At 46.6% G+C, this 22318-nt stretch overlaps 2 protein-coding genes across 5 annotated transcripts; both read left to right on the top strand.

Moving 5' to 3' along the window:
* Nucleotides 1–402: 402 nt before the first annotated feature.
* SEC23B (SEC23 homolog B, COPII coat complex component) lies at nucleotides 403–19134 on the top strand. Of its 4 annotated transcripts, none has more exons than XM_074578839.1 (20): nucleotides 403–543; nucleotides 3224–3459; nucleotides 4494–4551; nucleotides 5122–5208; nucleotides 5412–5648; nucleotides 6028–6113; nucleotides 6912–7056; nucleotides 7610–7768; nucleotides 8603–8718; nucleotides 9913–10036; nucleotides 10504–10584; nucleotides 10903–10992; nucleotides 11794–11900; nucleotides 12069–12222; nucleotides 13584–13661; nucleotides 13929–14090; nucleotides 14904–14990; nucleotides 16609–16764; nucleotides 17643–17708; nucleotides 18900–19134. In XM_074578839.1, the coding sequence occupies exons 2-20, from the start codon at nucleotides 3239–3241 to the stop codon at nucleotides 18987–18989; spliced, it is 2304 nt and encodes a 767-aa protein (XP_074434940.1). In that variant the 5' UTR covers nucleotides 403–543; nucleotides 3224–3238; the 3' UTR covers nucleotides 18990–19134. The 4 variants fall into 4 exon arrangements, with proteins under 4 accessions (XP_074434940.1, XP_074434942.1, XP_074434941.1 ...); XM_074578841.1 differs by having other exon boundaries at nucleotides 474–547; XM_074578840.1 differs by having other exon boundaries at nucleotides 502–643.
* Nucleotides 19135–19983: 849 nt separating this feature from the next.
* Nucleotides 19984–21905, top strand: SMIM26 (small integral membrane protein 26). Its single transcript, XM_074578844.1, has 2 exons — nucleotides 19984–20159; nucleotides 21216–21905. Exons 1-2 carry the CDS (start codon nucleotides 20003–20005, stop codon nucleotides 21398–21400), a joined length of 342 nt encoding a protein of 113 aa, XP_074434945.1. The 5' UTR covers nucleotides 19984–20002; the 3' UTR covers nucleotides 21401–21905.
* The last annotated feature ends 413 nt before the right edge of the window (nucleotides 21906–22318 follow it).

Below are 22318 nucleotides of genomic sequence, written 5' to 3' on the forward strand. Positions count from 1 at the left end.
AAGAACTGAGGCAAAGATGAGGCCGCTTGGGGCTTGCAGTTTATTTTTTTTTAAAAGAGTGTCTGTATTATTATTAAATTGTTACTGATAACCTCTTCCCAGGAGTTTCTGTGCCTACAAAGATGACCCTCCCTGCTGAACACGACAGCACCCTTCCAAGCTGCCGAGCACCCTGAGGGAACGGCCGCCTCCCTCACCCTGTAGCTCGCTGGCCTGTGCCGATGCGGGAAGGCGACGCCTCCCCCCCCATATTTAGTAAGGGCACCCCGCTTATCTCCATTCCAACGCTGCACCTGGAACCCTTAGTCAAGATGGCCTCCCTGACGCCACCGCCTCGCCATGTTTGGTAGGGTCACGCCGCTTCCCCTCCTTCAGAACGGCGCCTCGGGTGCCCTTAACCAAGATGTCGGCGAAGCCTTGCCGGCGGAAGGCGGGGCGCGCCGCCGCCGCCATCTTGTCTGCGGGCACCCGGTACCGCTGAGCTGGCCTTGCCGGCCGCGCGGGGCCTGCCGGGAGACGGCGGCGGGGAGCGGCGCGGCGAAGGCAGGTGGAGGCTGCGGGGGGTTCCCGGGGGTTCCCGTCCCCCGTGGCCGTGCTTGGGGACTGCGGGTGGTGGTGTCGCCTGTAGCGGGGGGCTGTGGGGGTGAGTGGCGTCCCCCGTGAGGGGGGTCCTGGGGAGGGGTCCGTGGTGTCCCCTGTGAGGGAGGGCTGGGGGTGGGGGGAACGTCAGTGGAGTCTTCTGTGGGAGGGGTCTGGCGGGTCATTGTGTCCCCTCTGAGGGGGGGTTGTGGGAGGTCAGTGGTCTCCCCTGTGAGGGGGTGCTTAGGGGATCTGTGGCATCCCCTAGAGAGGGGTGGGGAGGCTCAGTGGTGTCCCCGATGGGAGGTACTGGTGTCCCCGATGGGGGGTACTGGGGATGCTCGGTGGTGTCCCTGATGGGGGGTACTGGTGTCCCCGATGGGGGGTACTAGGGATGCTCGGTGGTGTCCCTGATGGGGGGTACTGGTGTCCCCAATGAGAGGTACCGGGGATGCCCTGTGGTGTCCCTGATGGGGGGTACTGGTGTCCCCGATGGGGGGTACTAGGGATGCCCTGTGGTGTCCCTGATGGGGGGTACTGGTGTCCCCAATGAGAGGTAGTGGGGATGCCCTGTGGTGTCCCTGATGGGGGGTACTGGTGTCCCCAATGAGAGGTACCGGGGATGCCCTGTGGTGTCCCCTACAGCAGTGCTTGCATGGGGATTGGCAGCGTCCCATAGAGCAGCACAGGGCTCAGCGGCGTCCTCTGTAGCTTTGCCAATCCGGGGCTTGGTAGTGTCCCCCAGGGGTGCTGGGGCCTGGCAGTGTCCCGCAGGGCTGGGGTCAGCAATACCACCTGTGGCAGTGCAGGGGGTCAGTGCTTTACCCTGTGTCAGTGCTGGGGACCAGAGGCATAGGGGGTCAGAGGTGGCCCCTATAGCTTCACTAGTGTGATGTCTAGGATCTGTGATGTCCCCTATAGCTGTGCTGAGCACAGCAGCTGGGGGATCTGTGGCGTTCCCTGTAACACATTCAGCAGTATCGCCTATAGCTTTGCTAGGAGGGGTGGGTGAGCAGTGTGGCTTGTAGCAGATCTCATACAGAAACTGGAATGCTACCACCACTCATCTGCTGAGGCTTTGGAAGGGTCTGTCCTCTCCTGGACAGGGGCTTTGGGACCTCTCCACCACTGGGCTGGGCCCCGGAGGTCACTGCAGGACTGGGGCTGGAGGGCCCTGCTGCTGGGGGGGAGCTGGCAGATTGAGCAGGCACCCAGCCCTAAAACGGCCCTGCACAGCTCTCATTGGGGTGGGGACACCTCCCCTCCTGCCATCCTGACCCAAAAGCAGAGCCACAGCCCATGCCAAACCCAGCTGGGCAACTGGGGCTCGGCCCGGAGCAGGGGAGTGGTGGTGCTGGGCTGCGGTTGGAGGAACACGGAGTAAATTTGCACTGCGGTTGCGTTGCATACCTGAGATGTCGGGTGTTTATCTTGCTGTTCTGATGTGTGGGATCTTTTACAGGGAGGCTCAGCTCTGACTTTTACTCTGACAGACCCATTTGTGGTAGGCATGTGTTGCTAAACCCTTCCATTTGTCTGTACGGAGGTGGGGGTGGAAATACAGGGCAATGCCCAATGATTTACATCCTTAATAGCAAGGACAAAGAAAACAGTGATCAGTTTGGAGGTCTGTAGGAAAACACACACCAAAACTTGTCCTCCTTTGGAGGAAGCAATGCTTCTGATTTCTAACGCCTGTGGCCCTCGTGAATCTCCTGCCTACAGTGAGGATAAGGAGTAAGGTAATCCTGGAGCATCTGCAGCTGGAGGCAAACCTCTGAGTTTCCTCGGCCAGAGGGGGTCATGGTGCTGCTGCTCTTGGCTCTGTGAGTTGCTGCCAGTGCCGTGTGGTGGTTGTGGGCTGCGTTCAACGAGTGAGTTTACAGTAGGCTCGTCCTTCCCTTTCTCGGAGACGTAAAGGTAAGGATGGCCTGGGGAGTCTTGTTCATGTCTTACTCTGAAGAGTTTAGTAAGGCGGTACAGAGAGTGATTCCTCTGGTGTGTTGGAGATATCCCTCCTTGAATAGCCTGTCTTTTCTGAAATCTACTGGACTCTCAGTCCCTCCCTTACGGAGAGAGGGACATGGTGCCATGCAAAGAGGGTGTCTAAAATCACCAAAGACTTTTTTTAACCATTATGTCGTGCTCTCCTTTCCATCTGTAAGCAGGGCAGGCTGGCGACCAGATGACATTTGTGATGAGTGTTTTGTTCTCAGGCTTGGCCTCCTTTTCTCCCCTCAAGGTTTTAGCTGAAGGCTTCAGGATGTGTTATGCGTCTGACCTGTTTTCCTTTTCTGACCTGAGTCAGGCAGGATTGACTTGAGGCCAGCCTGGGGCTGAGTGGGATGTTAAATGTGGATCACAAGAAAAAAGCTTGCATTCTGGCTTTGAGTGTCCTTGTTTCCTTGTTTCTTTATTGGATTTGGTGGAGTTTTAATTGTCTGTGATGTTGATGAGAGCACTGGACAGAAGAGATTAATGTAGTCACATGGCTCATTTGATAATGGGATTAACTCATTATAACATATTGGCTTTGTCCTGCAATGTCTTGTGCCTCATGTAGTTGATCTGCTGCCCTCCTTTGCAGGACAGTTGTCCAAACAAGTGACTGCTGCCTGAACACGTGTTGCTTATGTCCTTTCAGAGCTTCTGCAGTCCCATGGCGACGTACCTGGAGTTCATCCAGCAAAATGAGGAGCGTGATGGAGTGCGTTTCAGCTGGAACGTGTGGCCCTCCAGCAGGCTGGAGGCCACAAGGATGGTTGTCCCCCTGGCCTGTCTTCTGACCCCACTGAAGGAGCGTCTTGACCTGCCGCCTGTGCAGTATGAACCGGTGCTTTGTAGCAGGCCGACTTGCAAAGCGGTGCTCAACCCACTCTGGTATGAATTTCTTGGCTGCGGATGTTAAGAGAGGCTGGATAGTGCCTAGTTTTTATCTGAACTTCACTGCTTCCTTATTCCGATTTTTCTCTGCCCAGTACCTGGCAGCCTCATTCATTTAGATGTAGTGGATTTGATAAAATCTATGCATGCCTAATGAGATATGTTGAATGCCAGCCTGTTACTAGAGCTGCCAGAAACAGAGGAGAGAGGAGTGCCTTTGGGGAGGCTATTAAGGCTGACGTGATATGGAAATGGCCAGTCCTCTTACCATCCCAGAGGATTTTGTGGTGAATGATGAAACTTAAAATAATTATATTGATACTTTCCTCTGGGCTGTGATGTTCGCTTGTTTTCCTGCTTCCTACACATCCTACTGCCTGTATGTCCGTTCTAGTATGAGCAACAAGGTTTTCTTTGAAGTTTTGCTGAGAATTTTAGAGCAATAATCTTGGTCCCAAAATCATGTGATGATTTATACGATTCATACGTAGTCGGAGCATAGCATTGGGCTGAGAAAAGGCAGGGAAAGCCAGTAAGAGGAAGTAAGAAGAGATCAAGCCCATGAAATAAGCAGCAGTTACAGGATGTTGTAACGGGCTGAGGAGGGTAAACTCTTTGGGGCAGGGAACAGCCTGTTTGTTCAGTGTTTGCGCAGGATCTGTGTGAATGGCTCCTGCTGCTCTGTGACTGGAGTGCTTGTGTGCTACAGCTGTACAAACAATAAGATGACTGAGATAAGCCCAAGTGTAGTGAAAGAATGTTTAGACCCAAGTCTGTCTGCCAAAGGCTAAGCTCCGGAGAGCTGTCAGTGGTCCATCACACTGACAAGCCTGGAAGTGGCAGGGCTGGATGAGCTAATGGACTTTCTGGCAATAGAACAAGAGTCTGAATCCTTAAAACTCCTGTCGTTCAAGTTGAAGTGTCTGATATTCTGTTTCTTCCTCAGTAATGTGAACCAGCATAGATAATTGTGAAGCCACGCTGTAAAATTGTGCCTGCAGTTATACTAACACCTCATCTTTCCCTTGCAGCCAAGTTGACTATCGGGCCAAGCTCTGGGCTTGTAACTTCTGTTTCCAGAGAAATCAGGTAAGTTGGAAAAAGCATCAGCCCTTCCATCTTTTCAGTGGACACTTTATTGATGGCCTCCTCTGGCAAAGTATCTTATGTATAAATTCCACTTTTCTAGATTCCTTCCCTTGTCCTTTTTCTCTTGCTGAAAAAGGCACTTGTTAATGGGTCTGTTTTACCTGATATCTTGTCTATTTTCAGTTCCGTTTTGCCAGTGACTTTACCAGGATGCAGGGCATAGGAAGGAGATAAACATGCTATTTTGTCTCATGTGTTTCCAGTGTGTTTTTTGCACTTATCGTTTACTGTTCTTGCCTAGTATGAAGTTCATTAGATTTGAGTAGACTTTTGCCATCGGAAACTGTTGCATGTCTAAATGAGTTTCAGCTAATGCATAATCACTGCTTTAGTCCTGCCTTTTATTTACACCAGATTGAGCAGCTGTCCATACTTCACTGTTGGTGCAGTGGCAATAAATAAAGATTTGAATAACCACATCGTGAGCAGGGCAGCCTCTGTACTGCGGAGGAGGGCCCTATATTTCTGTTCTGAAACTTTCGTGTCCTAATTTTTTGTTCCCTTTTTCAGTTCCCTCCAGCATATGCAGGCATATCTGAAGTCAATCAACCAGCAGAGCTTATGCCTCAGTTTTCAACAATTGAATATATAGTGCAGGTAAGTGAATCACAGGCAAGTCTGAAACCCCCAGAATTGTCTTGTTTATGACAGCTTATGCATGTATTAGATTTACTTAGCAAATAAGTAACATTTCTGCAAGGTGCTTAAGATAGGGCTCATTTTATTCCTTGGCTGGTGGCATTATAAAATGTCACCTGGCATATGCACGCGCCTAGTAAATCCATCTCTTTCCATATTAGCGAGGTCCACAGACACCATTGATCTTCCTGTATGTTGTCGACACATGCTTGGAGGAGGAGGACTTGCAGGCGCTGAAGGAGTCCCTCCAGATGTCTCTAAGTCTGCTGCCTGCCGACGCTCTAGTGGGGCTTATCACTTTTGGCAGAATGGTCCAGGTTCACGAGCTGAGCTGTGAAGGCATTTCCAAGAGCTACGTGTTTAGGGGCACAAAGGACTTGACAGCTAAGCAAATACAGGTATGTTCAGCCATCTCAGGCTGGTGGCTTGTTCCTGTTAGCTCTGTTGACACCACTGGTGGTCTTTCAAGCTCTGGGCACTTGGGGAAGAAGGAAGGTTCAGTGCTCTTAACTGTTACCCTGTTTCCCTCCCAATATCTGTTCTGTCTTTTTGCCTTTGTAAATTCATTGGAAGCTTGTCCAAGATAGAGTTTGTGCATCTTGCATAATGGACCCATTGATCCAATCCTAATGGGAGTTCAAAGACTAATAATTCAACAGATTTTAATGTATTTAATGCTACAGTATTGCAGGCCTCAGGGTATATTGCTTAACAGCAAATAATATGTTTAGTGTTTAAATGGTACATCTCCTCTGCCTCCTTTTTTCTGTTCTCTAGGATATGCTTGGGCTTTCAAGGCCAGCTGTTCCCATTCAACAGGGAAGACCTCTTCAAACTCCAGAGCAACCTGTTATTTCAAGCAGGTACGCTGCACCAGCACAGCAGAAGAGCGGGGCAAATGTTTTATGCCTCTTTGGGGTCACGCTTCTAAACGGGCGTTTCCCAAGAGGAGTCTTTGTAAGAAGATTTGGATGGTATTGTCTTGTCATGGTTGTTTCCCTACATCAAATGATATGTATGGATGGGATTTACTAGGGCTGTAGGCAATGTATTAGACTTCTATAGTATCTTGGTTTTGCAGTTGCGAGAACATGATTGCCATTCAGGCTAGATTCCTACTTGAAAACAGAGTAGCTGTCTTTGGGAAGCGTATTGCTCAGGAGTCCTCTGGAGCAAGGACCTGTCTTTTTGATTGACCAGCCAATGAGGGGGTCTGCTCTATGCATAACAACCCTACATACCACATCCTACCCCCTGACCCAGCAAGTCCAAAAAGATGATTGGCGGGCAAGGAGTGACCACTGAACAGTAAAGCTGTATATGCCTCCGTTCAATACAGTTTTCTCTTTCTCAGCCCCTCTTTTTCAGTGGCAGCTCTTTTGCGCTTTCGTAGACTAAATCACCATTGAAGTTCTTCCCTGTGCTTTATGTGACTTTGCATTCTTGTCAGTTCCTGATGTCTTGCTTTGATCAAATTGTTTATTTTGCACAGGCCTGTTATCTTAGAAAGTTTGGATGTAAGGGAACATGCCACATGACTTTTCGCTTCTGATAACTATCTCAGTGCAGTTTATGTGTGCCAGAAACAAAGAGGCACTTTCTTTCTTCTCTAAACTGAAAGGACTTATAAGTAGGAAAGCATTTTATTTGAACTTTTGCAGGTTTCTGCAGCCAGTACATAAGATTGACATGAATTTAACAGATCTGCTTGGAGAACTGCAAAGGGACCCATGGCCAGTGACCCAGGGAAAGAGGCCTTTACGTTCCACTGGAGTAGCTCTTTCGATTGCTGTTGGCTTACTGGAGGTACTCTTAGTGCTGTTGTTTTTTTGAGATGAACTGATCAAAGTAAGCACCTGGCAGTCTTTGCCGAGACATGCGCAAGTGTCAGGCCAGCTTGGTCTGTGGCCCAGTTAGTTTGTGCTGCAGAGGTGCAATTTGTCTCTACTGATGTTTGATACGAATTAGCAGCAGCTGGTGTAGAGTGGGCTGAGAGTTTACAACTAAATGGTAAAATATGCAGATGTTTAAAGGTCTCCGATTTTCGCATGTGTCGCCATATGGAGGTGATACTACGCACTGGGTTTATCTGAGGGTCATCTCAGATAAAGTAAGTAAAAACAGAAACTGCCTGCTTCCTGTTATGAGGACATGAAGCTTGACGTAGCTTGAGTCTGAACTTGAGAGTGCTGCGACTGTCAGGAAATGCATTGCTATTTGTCAAAGCAGCCTCTAGCAGAGACAGGTCCCTAATGACATTGCAGAAATTGCCATTTAATCAGTCTCTCTCCCTTCCCTCCCACCTTTTTTTTTTTTCCTCTCTCTCTCTTTCTGATACAAGTCTGTATTTTTATTTTAGGGCACATTTCCAAACACCGGGGCCAGAATAATGCTGTTTACAGGTGGGCCACCAACACAAGGACCAGGCATGGTGGTAGGAGATGAACTGAAAACACCCATCCGTTCTTGGCATGACATAGAGAAGGACAATGCAAGGTTCATGAAGAAGGCCACCAAAGTAGGTGCTAGTGTCTGCTGGTTGTGTTTAAAAAACCAAAAACTGAATATTGTGTCAGAACAGTAAATGGGGGGAAAGGACCTAACACAAACCTACATACACTGCTATGTTGACAGCTGCTCAGTGTCCTTCCCCAGGGAATAAACATATTCCATTCTCTTGATGTGGGAACAGTATGTCCATATATTTGCATGGTTGTCCTTGAAGTGCCTGAGCCTTTTGTGTACGTTAAACTGTGAGAATGGTCAAGGGAAGAGTAAAAAAGACTTCCTCCTGGTTACTTTTCCAGCGCAGTCTTGTGCCTTCTCAGAGAAAGTAGTATTTCAGTGCTGTTTCGTAGCTGATGGTGGGTGGAGAGTTTGTTCATCAGTGTCATTGTATCTCCTTCTGGGGAGAAAAAAACCTGTCTTCTAAGAATTGGTCACGTCCAGAAGGCTTCCTTTGTCTTCCTGGCATATGAAAGAACAGTTAAAATAGTTAAAATGTCAGGCATGAAATGTGCCTGCCAGCTTAGAGGAAGCAGTATGACACCTGTTCTTTTAACTATCACCTGGAAGCCTTTGGGTTTCCACTAAGTTACCACAGACAAAGATCCCATGCAGTTCATCCACTCTCTGTATTTGTGACATGCAACTCAAGCTCATCCACGTGCAAACCCTCCATTCCTAGGAGGGTGAAGCATGTTCCAGCAGAGCAGTAAGAGCCAACAGCTGTTTAGTTACTACAGCACTGCTAATTGCTTTTTACCTTGTGTTTCATGTGTTGGCCTCAGCTGGAGAGCCGTAGAAAAACTGCCCATTGTGGCATCCTAAACACCGTGTGTATTTTCCCCAGCACTACGAGACTCTGGCTAATCGCACTGCAGCCAACGGGCATTGCATTGACATCTATGCCTGCGCCCTGGATCAGACTGGACTGCTAGAGATGAAGTGTTGTGCAAACCTCACCGGGTATGTTCATAGCAGGAGAGCACAAAGTTGGAACCTGGCCTTTTTTTTTTTTTTGAGGGGGAGAATGGTTCAGAAAGCAGTTAAGTTTGCTATCAGGGCAAAAGGGTAAGATTTTTATCATTCTATTCTAAACTGTGGTTTGAATTTGCCAGGATATGTATGGCAAACCTCCCCTGATCCCAGTCCACATTTCTGAAGTCTCAAAACAGCATGTGAATTAGCACTGCTGGTAGAAAACTCCATGTCCTGCTTTGAAAAAGGTATTCTAAAGCATGGCGCAACATATCTTTTGCAAATGCCTTCTGCCTCCTTGGGAGACAGCAAGTATCCTTTCCAGAATTTATGGGATAGAGATGCCGTGCTTTATGGTGTGTGCATGACTGAAGTGCCGTCAGAACAGCAGAGCGTCAGGCTCTGCTACCAGTGGTGGGTAGAAGCTTTCCTTGCGTTGGGCAGATTTGCTCTGCTTAACAGCTCACTTGAGCTTTCTCCAGGGATTCTCAGCTTCCTTGGGTCTAGTTTTAAGTGACGTCTCTAAGGGGTAAATGTCTGTGTTCCATATTGCTGAAAACCTTACAGTCTCTGTGAGGGAGTCTGTGTGCTAAACCGGGCTCAACATGTCTTATTTACCATTTAAAAACTGCTGTGTCTAGGGAGTCAAAAGATGGTTTGCGCAAATGCAAGGTATTTGTAAATACTCATGTAATACTCAGTAAGCAGAAGAGAGATTGTTTGACCCTTTGGTTGCATGACTAAGCTCCATATGATCAGGCCTGGGTTAACCAAGGCACTTGGGGAAGGCACAGCACAGACCCATGCACCTGTCCTTGTGCTGCAGCCATCCTGTCTGTAGTGTGGGTGGTTCCCTACTCAGGGAAGGCAGGCTCAGCAAAGCGCTCTCCTGGGTTGAGATATTTCTATCTGGTGGAACATGAGCATTTTTAAGGCAGCTAAAGGGCAAGAAATATAGTTGAGAAAGCAAGCTGGCAAAGATGGAGCATTAACTTGTTTGGCTTTGGAAGAGATGTCCATGAATTGTGTTCCCTGATGTGAATTCCACCTATGCAAAGGCATGCTTTAAAACAGTTTCTGCACGTGTTTGCATGCATGAGAGTTGGAGGGATGTATCCTTTGTGCCTTACTTCTAGTTCCCAGTTGCTTCAGTTCCTCTCTGTATTGTTTTTTCTTTCCTAGAGGACAAATGGTGATGGGAGACTCCTTCAACACTTCTCTTTTCAAGCAAACCTTCCAGCGGGTATTTAACAAAGGGTTCAACGGGGAATTTCGGATGGCTTTTGGTGCAAGTTTGGATGTGAAGGTGAGAGATAATTTAATTGAATGACATTAACTGTGAAATACAAGTGCTGTTCATTTGAAAGTCGATTTAAGTATCTGGGGCGTAGAAAATTCTACGTGTTTGAGGTCAGCTGTAGTGCCTGTTTTGAGAGAAGAACCATACTGGAGCGAGCAGAGGGATTTTTGTTTGGAAGCTTACTAAGTTTGTGTGTGTGTGTGTGTTTAAAAAAAAAAAAAAAAAAAAAGCAGCTGAGCTGCTGTGCTCAGCCTCTCCTCACTCAGCAAGGAACATTTCATACTCTCTTGTGGTCACTGTAAATATGTCTTCATTATTAAAATGTGACTATGTAGATTCTCTTACATTCACTAATTGTAGCAGTAGGTGATCTAGGAAAATCTGACCAAAGCTGATTTAGTCTGTGTGTATTCTGTTTGACTGACTTGATTTAAAAAACAAAAAAAAACCAACTTTTTTTTACCTTATTTTAGACCTCTAGGGAGCTGAAAATTGCGGGAGCTATTGGACCATGCATATCCCTGAATGCTAAAGGGCCATGTGTCTCTGAAAACGTAAGTTTCTGACATGGAAAAATCTTTAATAAAGAAGTAAATAAACAGTGCAAAGCTTCTGTCTAGACCTACAGCTCAGCTAGAACGTCAAACTTTTCAACGAGAAGAACAATTTGGAAACATCCCTAGGAAAAGACAGTCTTTCCTAGACTAAATTCTTACCCCATAAAGGCTTTCTTTTAACTGTATGTCCTTCAGTAACTGCGTTCACACCCAAAAGATAAGAAATCTAGAAGGCCTGCCGTAACTTGCACCTCTGATCAGAATTTAACGTGCTGCTAGAGACAAAAATGCTGCTTTCTTTTCAATTCTGTGCAGGAGCTTGGAATTGGAGGCACATCTCAATGGAAAATTTGTAGTCTGGATCCCAGCACAACTCTGGCCATTTACTTTGAAGTGGTAAATCAGGTCAGTCCTGCCTTCTCGTTTTTTTTGGTTGTTTTTTATACACCAAACTATTTGTTTGTAACAGGGCCAGGAAATGCAACGACATCCCCTGTGTTGCAGATGGATGGTTGCAAAGCAACCAAGTGTTCTGTGCCAAAGAAATAGTCTCAGAGGTTGTTTTCATATGCATAAATTGCCTAATACTCTTGTTCTGTACAAACCCTGCATTCTTTCCTTGTGTTCCTGTAGTATTTATTTAACAAAAAAGAAATTGTCTTTTTGTCAGTAGGTGCTGTGGAGGATAAAAGTATAAATACCTTCAAATTCTTGGAGAGTTGCTCCTCCAAGTTGTAATAACTTGGTGGCTCGGAAGCAACTTTTGGCTGGGGAAGTTTCTGAGCATGTGGCAGCTAGAAGCTAGGAAGACCACCCCGAAGGAATTCTATTCCATGTGTGTGCCTCTTTGACTTCTCTGCTGTGTGGCCTTGTTACTGTTGGGAATAGGATGGTGGACTCACAGCACCTTTGCTCAGGCCTCGTACTGCCATTCTTATGTTTATTGCTATAGAGATGGTAAGTTGCTGCCATCCTTTAAGGGACAAGCTGAGGAAGTGTCAGGCACAATATTAAATGGGTCCAGCACCAGTTGACTCTGAGGGCTGCTGGAAAACACAACACTAACACATCCACCTCTCTTCTCTGGTCCGTCTCTAGCTTGTACTTATTCTATGATTGCTCAAATGGTGCCCTGGAGTTCTCTGTAGTGTACAGAGTTACGAAAAAGCCAGCCCGTTTTGAAGGCTTACCTTGTTTCATTTGCAGCACAACGCACCAATACCTCAGGGAGGCAGAGGGGCAGTGCAGTTTGTCACTCAGTATCAACACTCCAGTACGCAGAAACGCATTCGTGTCACCACCATAGCCAGAAAGTGAGTATCTCATGCCAGTTCTTTGGCAGAATGGCAGAAACTGAAGCTGCAGTCTGTTCTGGAATTTTTCTAGCATTTTGTTGCATGCATTGGCAGCAGAGGCTGAATCTGGTTTGGGTTTTGCTGAAGGTGAGTGCATGTAGCACTAACTCTTTACTAACCTTGTAGTTGGGCAGATGCACAGAGTCAACTCCAGCATATAGAAGCTGCGTTTGACCAGGAAGCAGCTGCTGTGCTGATGGCACGACTGGGAGTGTACAGAGCTGAGTCTGAGGAGGGACCTGATGTTCTGCGATGGCTGGACAGACAGCTGATTAGACTGGTAAGGCCAATAGCCTGCAGTTGTGTGTGTTCTTGTTTTTGTTAAAAATGGTCTCTGGAAATGAAAACACCGTTCTTTTTTTCAGATTGACTTGCTTCATTTGTGCTCTGATCACGGTCACATAGTTGTAGTACACAATAGCTCAGAAGCCAGTATGATCTGTTATGCTGAAAGGGTTAAACCTGAGATTAAAGAAGTGATAGTGAAACACAGAATAATGCAGGTGGGAAGGGACCTCTGGAGGTCTCTGGTTCAACTCCCCTGCTCAAAGTAGGGCCAGCTTTGAACTTAAGGTTGCTCCAGGTCTTGTTCAGTTGAGTTTTGAAGATCTCTTGCTTCTCTTGATAACTTGTTCCAGTGTTTATCACTGTCACTGATTTTTTTTCTTTTTTCTTTTATTTTCTCCCCCTCACTCCCATCAGAATTTCCATTTCTCCAGCTATCCGTTGGGTAGCTGTAGACAGCGATGGGACTCCCTAATCCCACTTTTCACCAGGCTGAACAAACGCAGGTTCTTCAGCCTCTCTTTCTACATGAGGTGCCCCAGCGCCTGACCAGCTTGGTGGCCTCTGCTAAACTCAATCCAGTATATCCATCTCTGTCTTGCACTGGGGAGCCCCAAACTGGACACAGCATTCAGATGTGGGCTCACCGGTGCCAAGTTCAGGGTAGTAATCACTTCTGCAACTTCCTACTGTCTTTTTGAATTTCAGAAGCCTGAATTGCCTAAATTGGTGCTGGCTTTGTCCAGACACCCTGTGGAGTTGATACTAACACATACAGCACATCAGACACTGAAAAAACGGGACCAGTATCGAGTAAAGATTTGAGTACCAAAACACACACGGGCATGCTGCATGCTGAAATGATTGCACAGTCATTTATAGTTAAATTGCTAAAACCATTGATGCTTCTTATTCTCAGGGAAGCAGTTAGTGAAATGCCAGGCTGCTGCTGTTCTAGAAGGATGTAGAGTTGCTGCCAAAGTGTTTCATAGCATACAAAGCAATTTAGGTGTAATGTCGTATCCCTGATTTAATGGAAAAATATTGGGTAGTAGTAGAAGCACTGTTTCTTTCATTCTTAGATAATTTCAAATCTAGATTACTCAGATAAATAGATGTCATTCCAGTAACATACAGAAACGAGTGCTGTAAAGAGAAATAATTTTTATATTACTTGTTATTGTCATTTTCATGCCTTGGTTGCTCTGTTTAAAAAGAACCAAAAGAACACCCTTCCAAAATAAAAAGTGTTAATTCTAAAAAAAACCCAAACAACAACCCCTCTCCCCCCCAAAAAACAAAATCAAAAACAAAAGAAGAGAGAGATAACCAAAGTATCCATTTTGCTTCCAACAGTGTCAGAAATTTGGACAATACAACAAAGATGATCCCAACTCCTTCAGATTATCGGAATCATTTTCTTTGTATCCCCAGGTAAGAACTTCACAGACCCATGGGAAAAGTGTGCAAGGATGAGTGAGAGTGATGATAAAATGTCTTGTACCGTTTATCAAATTCAAGAGGGGAGAAACAGATGTTTTAATTTGGTGGGCTGGTTCTGTAGTTCAGTGCTGCAAATGACTGGTAAGGGAAGAACTCTGAGGAGTTAATAAGAATTTGCTGTTCAGAAAGACTGGAGATGGGTGCAGAGGTTTTGGCAACTTCCTTACATTTCTCTTCTCACTCATCTTTCTGGTGCAGTTCATGTTCCATCTGCGACGCTCCCCATTCCTGCAGGTCTTCAATAACAGTCCAGATGAATCTTCTTACTACCGTCACCACTTTGCTAGGCAAGATCTGACCCAGTCTCTTATTATGATCCAGCCCATCCTTTATGCTTATTCTTTCCATGGACCTCCTGAGGTGAGTCCCTGTTCAACTAGAAGAGGTGGACCAATCCAAAATAACGAGTATTCAGTCAGAGTAATAATATTTCAGCAAAAAGGCCCCTATATATTTTTTTTTAATCAAGGTAATTATTAAAAACTGAGATGGGGCAAGGTAAAATACGAATTGTGTTTTCAGTAAGCTTACAGCTTTGATTAAAAAAGACAAAAATGTCAAAAAACTCCCCAAAAAAGAACCTCCCCACCTTCTCCCCCTCCCCCCCCAAGTCACAGTTCCCACTCTTCAACATCTGGTGAATATTGCAGCTGTCAGTATCACTTTTGCTTCTCTGCCAGAGGCTGCCATCTCCACTGCGTAAGTCAGCAAGCCTCATCCCGTCCAGGTCGTAATCTCCCACTAGCTGCTTGTTTTCAGGTGTTTATGCAGCAGTGTTTAACTATGTGCAAGTATTCCATGGACAGACATGTATTCCCTTGAAAGGAGGGTCTCTGGCAGGAAAGAAACGCAGGAGCTGCTGGAGTAACACTTTGAAACATTCTTGGCCGCATTTGCCAGAGTGTTATTCCTTATTATTCTTGAGATAATCTTGTTTGAGATCGTTTCTCTCTCGCATCCTGCGCTTCATACAGCAGCTGATAACGCACTGCTCCATTCAGTAATGAGCAGGAGCCTGACCGTGCTCTGCAAGGCATTCACATGGGCTGAGCAGCTGTTGGTGGAGTCGCGTCCATTTGGGCGGGGCTGAGCAAGCTGTTCGGCCAACCATGAAGGTTAGTACAGTTCTGAGGCCTTAGTGGTGCCTGACTTACTCTTTTTTATTTTCCCCAGCCAGTGCTTTTGGACAGCAGCAGTATTCTTCCTGACAGAATCCTCCTGATGGATACTTTCTTCCAGATAGTTATCTACCTTGGTGAGGTACAGTGAAATACGTTCTCTCTTTGCACTCCCTCCCTCCTGCCATGTCTGCAGACAGTGTCACTGTTAGTATGAAAAGAGCTGCTGGCAAAGCCCACACTAGCATAATGACATCATATACATGTTGCCAGTTTTAATACAATTTCCCCCACTGTCCCAGTTATCAAAAAAAATCCTACTGGAGTTGCCAAGGATGTGTTCTGCGCTGAGGAATAGCTGTCATGTTAGTTTGGTAATGAAGATGGTCCCTTACCATGCCTGGAAAAGGACAGAGAAACTTGAAACTAAGCAGAGCAGAGAGCTGCAGTTTGATTTTCAGATACAAGACGTACTTGGTTGCTGGGTTTTGATACTCAAATACTGCTGCTTTTAAAGAAATCCATTACAAATTTTTCCAGTTTTTGCTTTTAAATATTGGACGTTTTTATCAGTAGCTATTTTACTTCCATGTTGACTGAGGTAACTCTGGCCACTTCAGGTACATCCTAAAGGGCCTACATCCTTAGGGCGGCTTCTAAACATCCAGATTTATACCAATATGCGAAGCCTTGGCTTTCCAGTTCCTCCTCAGTATGCAGACCTGGAGATCTGTATTTCAGTCCTGCCAGGTTTCGTAAGAGACTGGTATGCTATTGTAGCTGCAGAATGGAAATGTCTCACACCCTGCAGTAGTTAAGGGATAAGGGATGAAGAGGAAGCTGGCTTTCCATTTTTTTTCTCTGGAAATCTCCCTGTTCTTTGATGTCTTTTTCCCCCTCATATCCTTTATAGTCGTGCTTGGGGAGAGGCCCTCATCCAGTTTTTTGTACCTAAACATGGCATCAGATTGGAGTAGTTTAAATAAACCCATCTTAGTTTATGGTCAAACATTCCTACTAGTGAAAACTTTTTGGGATGCATTTAATTGTTCCCTTTGTTTTTGAACTAAGTTACTTCATTTAATGACTGCTATTATAATGCACAAAGTTTGGCATGATAGTTTGCGGCAGCTCCATTATTAGCTCCCAACTTCAGTCCATATAGAATTAATTCTCTTTGAGAACTGAGCAGAGATACCCAGCTGATGTGGACAGGAGTCGAACGCTTGAGTCAACAATGAAATAAATCTTCCAGAGTTACCTTAAATAGTTTCTACCTACTGTTGCAGAGCAAGACACTCAGCAACTGGGTAAAATTTAGACAAAGGAAGAGCTAAGTGTGTGATCTGCGCATGTACAGAGCAATTATTAGGTACATATTGTTAAGTACCTTAAAAATACTGTAAGGCTGCTTCCTTTAAGACCAAGACAGATTTAAAATGCCAGTGATTTATAAATGCTTTGTGTTTCTGTGTTGGCACAGGCTGAAACGTAAAGGCTTGAAGATCACTTTTAACAAATTGCTCTTGCAGCGCACAAACTGCTACCAGCTTTTGTGTTGAGTGCCTGTTCTTAAATTCAGGAACAGACAGAAACTAAATAATGTTATTGCCAGAATAGTGGAAAAAAAAGCATTTGCCCTGTGCTGTTTAAGCAGAAGTACATGTAACATTCTGCTGCCTTAAGACATGCAGATTAAGAAGGGGAGGCTTGCAGACATCTCTTGTTATTTTTTCATTTCCTCCCTGTCCCGTCAATAGACTATCGCACAGTGGCAGAAAGCCGGTTACCAAGACATGCCTGAATATGAAAACTTCAAGCACCTACTGCAAGCCCCACTGGATGATGCCCAGGAAATCTTGCAGACTAGATTCCCGATGCCGCGTTACATCCACACCGAACATGGGGGCAGTCAGGTAAGCAGGTTTATCGAGGAACTTTTTCTGTTGTTGAATAGAGCAAATACCTGTCTTGTTCTGCTTTGCTAAGAAGATGGTTCTGTAAGTTAAATACAGTGGTAATTTAGCTTTTCAAAGTATAGAGCTTGCATATTTTCTCATGAGCTCTTACTACAACGTTGTCTTTTAATAAATCAGTCACACGCTGGATATGCTTCTGAAGTCTGAGGGTGGGGGAAAAAAAACCAAAACAAAAACCGAAAAAGCCAGCTTAATTATCTTTTTATTCCCCAAAGAGGTTGGAAAGAAATAATTTGGCTCCATATCTAAATTTACCCGAGACAGGGAGTGCAGTTAACTTTCCAGGACAGTAAGTTACACTGAGTGATTGACCATCTGTTCCTTTATTCTTGGATGCTGAAGGAGGATATAAAATAGTTCCTGTTTTTGCTCTTCCTGGAATTGCAGTTGTGCTGTGCTTGTCTGTATCTGGCTTGTTTGTAGCAGTGAAGGGCCTGGAACTGATCCTCCAAAACAAACATTTGGTATTAATTTCTGATGTGACCATGTTATGCTTGTTCTCCACTGACCTCTTTTCCAAAGAGCGGATGGGGGCATGCGAGGGACAGTGCTGGTGACGTGTCTGTGTCACATGGAACCGGAGCTGCCCTGCCAGGCCAGCGCTGCTTGCTGTAGCAGAGCACTCTGTGCCCCCTGCAGAGAAGTTGTCTGTGGAGCAGGGCTGTTTCTGGACTTGAAACCTGTTTAAGTTAAATTTGTACCTTGCAAAAGCAGGGAGACATCGTTAGTCATGATCTAAGGCAGTAAGGAGTCTTGAGGGAGCTGACAGGTCTGCCATTTTACATAACTACTTCTCCAATGTTTTGTCTTAATAGGCCCGGTTCCTCTTGTCTAAAGTGAACCCTTCTCAGACCCACAATAACCTCTATGCCTGGGGACAGGTAAGCAATGGAAGAGCTGCTCATGTTTGGGAATGCTGTAAAATATACATTTACGTATTTGTCTGCGTAGTAGTCATCCTATTTCTCCACCTGGCCACAAACTGTGAGCAGGTTACACTTGTCCTCTCTTTCTTGCCTAAGAGCTTTTTGCAGACACATGTGACTGGATTCGAAAATCTTACAGTGCTTTACGGTGCGAGGAAACAAGGTTATTTCTGTGTGCCAAAGGATCTGATAATGGTATTACCAGCTGAGACTGCAATAATTGTAGCATTTTAAAAGACAGAGCTGATTTATGAGATTTGTCTCTAAAGCTTAGGCACGTTAGATTTTCATTCAACCTGCTTATTCAAATCCATGGTTGTTGATAAGATAAACGGTACTGGTGGGGAGCACTAGATGACAAGATGATCAAAATACCGTTTTCAAGCATGAATGACTAAGCTTGTATTCCTGTTCTTGTACTGAATCGCCCCCCTCCCCGTTTTCCACAAAATCCAGTTGACTTTGGGGCTTTTTCTCCATGGATCCAAGGAACGGCTGCCCAAATAGAGGTGCTGCCAGAACAGCTCAGTACCTCAGCAGATTAATGGCAGGAGATGAATGGTCTCCACAAGGAGTGCTTTGCCCCTTCCATCTCCCATCCTGTATCCCAGCGACACGTGGGGCACAGGCGGAGCAGGCGAGCTTTCTGTGGTGGCTGCTACTGAAGGAAGCAGCTAATTTGATGTAGAATATGCTCTTTAGAGGTTTCAGATGACCTGATGTAGAAATTTATCTTCACCCTTCCCTACAAAAATGATTTAAAACTCATAGGTCACAGTGTATTTAGTATTCTGGAAAAAACTAACTAGCATATGGATACATAAAGATTTAATTTATCTGACAATACGAGACTTTTATATCCTCTTTCTTTACCTTGTTTGTGTAGAGCTCTGGGCAGCAAAATTCCTAATGTTTTAGAAAGAAGAGACGGTTTTTTTCCCAGTAGTTTAGATTGGAAACGGCACTGACACTATCCTCTAGTGCAATGAGTAGCATCTTTCTGCTAGGTATCTGTCCTTTGTGGGGAAAAAAGGTGGTTGATTCAGCAGGCAATTCGTTCAGAATGCTGACACCTGATTTGCTTTCAGTTAGACTCCAGTGTTAACACCACTACTTTAGGCTCATTATTTCTTTATTTTTATGCAGGAATCGGGAGCACCAATCTTGACAGATGATGTTAGTCTCCAGGTGTTCATGGACCATCTCAAAAAGCTGGCAGTTTCAAGTGCATCATGACTTTCATCCAACCAAGCAGCAAGAACAGAAGAGTTACATAGATCGTGTTGACGGAAGCGGACCATTTATTTACATTTCCTTCTCTCTCTTTTAGATCAAGGTTTTTAAGTATGAAATTAAATAAATACGCAGGGAGCATTTTGTACTTGGCCCTTCTAGATTTTAATTTATTTGTACTCCCTTTTGTCTATATTCTGTTTACTCTACATTTTTCATACATTGTAACTGGAGCTAAAGGATGTTTTAGCCAATTTTAACAGCCTTTAGCTTAATTTTTAATGTTGTGTGTTCTTAAAAGGTGTCTTTTAGCAATCTGGGAGTGGTATTAATGAAAAATAAAACTGGGTAAGAGTATTACTACTTAATGCTATCCCTAATTCAGCTGTGTGAGCAACGGACTGGGCCTCCCTCCTTTCCATTTTTGAAAATGTAACCCTTGGGGGCTCTGTACATGCTACTGAAAATAATTTCAAAGCGCTCCTAAAGGCAAGAGACTGCAGAACACCTATTAGATGGCGGAGAATGCTTTTATGGATGCAGGGAGTGGAGCGAGACCTACAACTCCCGCTTTGAGAATGGCGTTAGCCTGGGGAAGTGTTGCCTTGGCCCTCAGCGTGACTCAGGGCCTGAAAGCCAGCCTCTCCCTTCTTCCCCCTTTCAACAGCATTAACAGGCTTGAAAACTTGACAGGAAAACCGGCCCTGCACCCGAAAGAGACGCTGTCCCCGTGGGATGCGCCCAGAGCCGGGCTCAATCGCCTCACACCGCCTCAGCCGCGGAGCTCCCGCCCGAGCTGGGTTCTCGGCCGCTGCCGTGCCACCCGCTCGCCCCTCCTCCTGCCGCGATGCTCACAGCGGACCCAGTCGCTGCGCCCTCCGTGCGGAGCACAGCGCCCCTGTAATGGCGCCCGCTGGTTCCCGCCGCCATCTTCCCCTTGCTCCCGCCCCCGCAGCCAGGGCGCATGCGCGCACCGCCCTCCTTGCCCCCACCCGATTGGCGGCGCGGCCCGACCAATGAGCGCGGGCGTTGCTGGGGGGACGATGCGGGCGGCGGTGTGGAACGCGCGGGCGGCGCTGCTGTACTCGGTGGGCGGCTGGACCTTGCTGGGGGCCATGCTCCACTACCGCTCCAGCAGCACCGACGGCGGCACCGAGAGCGGCGGCGGGCTCGGTACGGGCTACAGCGGACCCGACCCGGGGACGCCGCCTGGGGTCACCTCGGCGGTGCGGGGCGGTGGCGCTGAGAGAGGGCCCGGCGAAGGGGCGGGGCTTGGCTGAGGGGAGCTTGGCCTTGCGGGCGGGGCTCGGTCGCCCTCCCGGGCCTGTGGGACCAGCGCTGCCGGCGGTGGGGTCCCCCCAGCCCCGGTTCCGGCCGTTCCCTCGGCCGAGGGAGGCAGGGTCGGGTGCTGCCTGCGCTGAACTGCTCTGGCAGCCTGCCTGTCGGCTTGCCGGGGCTCCTGGGGCTGTGCGGCTGCGGGGTGCGAGGGGTCCTCATGGGGTGGGCGAGCTGGCAGGGCTGCTGGTGGCTCGGTGTGCACCCAGCGCCTCCCGGCATCCCCAGGAGGTTCACCCTCCTGGGTGAATCCCGTGTTGGTGGAGAAAGTTTGTGCTTTATCTCTGATGACGAGAACAGGGTCTAGACCCTTTCCAACTTGTTGCTTTCATTTGCATTGTGGGAACGGTTCAAAACTGCGCCAGGGGAGGTTCAGACTGGACATTAAGAAGTATTTCTTTACCGAGAGGGTGGTCAAACACTGGAACAGGCTTCCTAGAGATGTGGTCAATGCGCCAGGCCTGTTAGTGTTTAAGAGGTATTTGGTCAATGCCCTTAATAATATGCTTTTACTTTTGGTCAGCTGTGTTTAGGCAGTTGGACTAGATGACTGCTGTAGTCCCTTCCAACTGAAATAGCCTCTCTCTCTCCCTCAGCAGCCAGCTGCTAAGGTGTAGTAACATGGAGCTAGCTGTAATGTGGATAACTTGGAAGCCAGTTATTGCTGCTACTGTAGTACTGATACTGGTCCGGTACCAGTGCAGCAACCTAACTTAGCCTAGTAAATAATGTTTTCTGGCTACACAGTCACCAGATCTTTGCTATCTATTTCTCAGAATTTGAGAAAAAGCAAAAAGAAGACAGAATGCCTATATGGCTGCTGTTTTGCCATAATGAAGGGATAAAACTTTTTGATTGTAATGCTCTTTTTTTTTCTCTCCCCTTAATTCTTAGGGAATGAAAGTGATCCTCAGGCAAACCAAGGACCCCACAAGGAAGTATTCTCTAGAGAAACACCTTTAGGATTTCAAGTGACAACAGTAATAACATACAGAGATGATATACCTCCTATTACTCGACTGCTCAGGCGTGTGAAGTCATTGTTTGATTCAAATGACAGCCCTCCTTCTGAAAATTAAATGGTTTGGAAGCTCAGAACTTTGTGCTGGAGCTGGCATCTCCGAGAGGATCATCCTGGTGCCTGGCACCAGACCATTGGTGTAAAAGTTTCTCTTGTGTTGCTGAAATGACAGCTCCATCTGTGACGTAACCTCACAGAGCTTGCAAACCTTCTCGTCTGCTCGGGTCACTGCTGCTCTTTGCATGTGTGTTCAAATTACGAACGACAAACTGGATTCAGATAAGCATGTTGTGAGATGTTAACGTATCTGTGTGCTGCCTGGTGTCCTGTGTCTGGTGGTCTGACCAGGTGGCCGTTGCAGATCTCCTGTGATGTTGGTTTACCAGCTGGTGATCCAGGACATACCTGGGTGATCGAGGATGTACCCAGAATGGCTCCTCAACTGATCAGCTCTGAAACAGATACTTTAGGAACGATGAGTAAACAGGAAGGAACATAGTTTAATCTTTGGGGTATGAGAGTTAATTGTCCTTCAAATAAAAGCTTAAAGAGTTGAATTACAAGTGCAGAAATACTACTGTAAGTTGAATACTTACCCAGTTTTCTGCTCCCAGCCCTCTACCAGGCCCTCCTTTCTATAGGGGTTTCACATGTGCTATGTCCCCTTGTAGGGGAATGTCCCCCAGCTGCTGTGGCTGCAGCTGACTTTCATTCTATAGGCCTCTTATTGACACCACCTCCTTTCACAGTAAGCTGCCCCTGGCCGCTGATTTCTATAGGTGTTTTCCCCAGCTTTTCTTGCTGCTGACCCCCACTGCTATAGGGGCTCCCTGCAGCTGCTATAGCTGCTTCCACTTTGAGAAGGCTACCCCCAGCCCCTACTTTCTACAGGGCCTTCCCCCAGTGCCTATAGACTGTCACCCTTCAGAGGAGGCTGACCCCAGACTCTGCCCAAGCAGACCTTCCTTTCCATAGG

Source organism: Larus michahellis, chromosome 3, assembly GCF_964199755.1.
Source record: "Larus michahellis chromosome 3, bLarMic1.1, whole genome shotgun sequence".
In the NCBI taxonomy this organism is placed as follows: domain Eukaryota; kingdom Metazoa; phylum Chordata; class Aves; order Charadriiformes; family Laridae; genus Larus; species Larus michahellis.

What these genes read in the sequence shown, in the direction of transcription:
- SEC23B (XM_074578839.1), top strand. Translation starts at nt 3,239, where the DNA reads ATGGCGACGTACCTGGAGTTCATCCAGCAAAATGAGGAGCGTGATGGA. An exon ending in TCTGTTTCCAGAGAAATCAG is followed by an intron (nt 4,552 to 5,121) that starts GTAAGTTGGAAA and finishes TCCCTTTTTCAG; the next exon opens with TTCCCTCCAGCATATGCAGG. An exon ending in CAACCTGTTATTTCAAGCAG is followed by an intron (nt 6,114 to 6,911) that starts GTACGCTGCACC and finishes GAACTTTTGCAG; the next exon opens with GTTTCTGCAGCCAGTACATA.
- SMIM26 (XM_074578844.1), top strand. Translation starts at nt 20,003, where the DNA reads ATGAGCGCGGGCGTTGCTGGGGGGACGATGCGGGCGGCGGTGTGGAAC. An exon ending in CGAGAGCGGCGGCGGGCTCG is followed by an intron (nt 20,160 to 21,215) that starts GTACGGGCTACA and finishes CTTAATTCTTAG; the next exon opens with GGAATGAAAGTGATCCTCAG.